This window comes from Sceloporus undulatus, unplaced genomic scaffold (genome assembly GCF_019175285.1).
Source record: "Sceloporus undulatus isolate JIND9_A2432 ecotype Alabama unplaced genomic scaffold, SceUnd_v1.1 scaffold_20978, whole genome shotgun sequence".
Lineage (NCBI taxonomy): Eukaryota > Metazoa > Chordata > Lepidosauria > Squamata > Phrynosomatidae > Sceloporus > Sceloporus undulatus.
In genome coordinates this window covers 1-1,676 of record NW_024823893.1, presented here as the reverse complement: position 1 = coordinate 1,676, position 1,676 = coordinate 1, and the positions used below count along the sequence as shown (strand labels likewise).

The 1,676-nt window shown below is 37.4% G+C and overlaps 1 protein-coding gene across 1 annotated transcript; it reads right to left on the bottom strand.

Annotated features, from left to right (window-relative positions):
• Window positions 1–248: 248 nt before the first annotated feature.
• LOC121918640 (FYVE and coiled-coil domain-containing protein 1-like) lies at window positions 249–1,622 on the bottom strand. Its single transcript, XM_042444656.1, has 3 exons — window positions 1,423–1,622; window positions 1,181–1,287; window positions 249–413 (listed from the first exon to the last, which is right to left on the bottom strand). Exons 1-3 carry the CDS (start codon window positions 1,475–1,477, stop codon window positions 264–266), a joined length of 312 nt encoding a protein of 103 aa, XP_042300590.1. The 5' UTR covers window positions 1,478–1,622; the 3' UTR covers window positions 249–263.
• Between the last annotated feature and the right edge of the window lie 54 nt (window positions 1,623–1,676).

The window sequence follows — 1,676 nt, the reverse complement described above, 5'->3', positions numbered from 1 at the left end:
CCCCCCCCCCCGCACTGGGTTTCTCCAAGTAAGATGATGTCACTGGGGAGCATGCTAGGTTACAATATGCAAAGTTCCTTCCTACTACACCTTGTTGCAGCCTTCCAGCAGCTGTTGTCCAAGGCAACCATCTCACTCCGCCTGATAGTAAGGCTGGCTATACAGCCCAACTAACACTGTTCTTGGCATGTGAGAGTTCTGCACCATTATCACCCAGAAGATTAACCCAGCCTGTCAGAATGTTATATCACATGACTGTAATGCTAAAGCAATGAGCTTTCACTTACTTCTGAAATAGACTTGACAAAACGAATTCCATCATTTGCCCCTTTAACCTTAGCCAGACAGTCGCAGAAATAATCCCAGTAGTCTTTCCGGTTACCCAGTAAAGTGGCTTTTTCCTTCTGGTCAAACTTAGTAATAGAAAAGGGAAACATGTTAACTTCAAGCCAGCAACTTTAAAAATATCATTTTTGTTCTTCACAAGTATGAAACAAAAGGGATATATCATCCCAAAGCAATTGGGATTATTGCACTGATAAAACTACAAATAATTACATACACCTATAATTACTAATGTTGTTAAACAATCAAGCAAAGGCCTGAAAATGCCTGTGCCTGATATGCAGAACTATTAAAGCAAAGTACTTGGATTGATGTCCATTTCATTCATTGGACAAGAACAGCATGGAGTCTCCATCCTACAAACTGGTTATAGCTGTACAAAAGTAAGAATTCGGTATGTGCCACAAAACCCATGGAGAACCATTGAGATTTGAGTCTGCATTTTTTATATTTCCATCTTTGCATTACAATCAAAGCAAGAACACCAGGATTTAGCTTTTAAATACAGAATGACATTAATCCTTGTGTGTGGTTGTTTTTAGACACAGATATTTAAAATTCACTACAGTATTTACTATTAAATTTCTATGATAAAATGGTACACTTTCATGAAGTCAAGTTATACAATATTCCTGTAATAATAAAAATGCTCTTTGGCCATGTCAAGATTTGAAGAAATGTTAATACGAAGATTTATTCTGGGGGATTCACTAGAGACTACCTCTTTAAAATGCACACTCTGATTATGTCAAGAACTAAAGATAACAAGGCTCAAGAAACCTGTAACTTGTAACACGGTTCAAGAATCTACTTGTAAATGTTAGCTTTTAATTACCTGCAAAAGGTATTCAAGCTTGTAGGAAAATTTATGCAAACTGACACAGTCATCTGTGATTGGTTCTCCTGCTTCTGTAAATTCTTTGTTCAGTTCTGTCACAGCATCTTTGAAAAAGAATACAAAACACTGTTTGTGGGAAGTTAAAAGAGAAACAATGTGAATAATGTAATTGATAAAAGCATGAGGAATGCATCACGGCACCAAGAATGAGTCAATCAACAGCAAGGCAGTGTTTTTACCCTGCAAATCTCGAATAATCCTCTGCAGCTGACTTTCTCCACTACTTCCTGCCATTGTCAAAAAATAAAGGTGCCAATGAGGAGCTGCACCATTCAGCTTCTCCTACAGCTATGTCAAAAAGGCAGTGTTCATGTTGCTGGTGACTTTGGTTAGCAGTGGTGACCAGGCATCTTTGCAGCATATGGAAGGCTAAAGAATAGAAAAAAGTTATAAGTTAATGAGTGTTCTACATTTTCAAATTATGTTTAAAAAA

What these genes read in the sequence shown, in the direction of transcription:
- LOC121918640 (XM_042444656.1), bottom strand. Translation starts at nt 1,477, where the DNA reads ATGGCAGGAAGTAGTGGAGAAAGTCAGCTGCAGAGGATTATTCGAGAT. An exon ending in GATTATTCGAGATTTGCAGG is followed by an intron (nt 1,288 to 1,422) that starts GTAAAAACACTG and finishes TCTTTTTCAAAG; the next exon opens with ATGCTGTGACAGAACTGAAC. An exon ending in AGCTTGAATACCTTTTGCAG is followed by an intron (nt 414 to 1,180) that starts GTAATTAAAAGC and finishes TCTATTACTAAG; the next exon opens with TTTGACCAGAAGGAAAAAGC.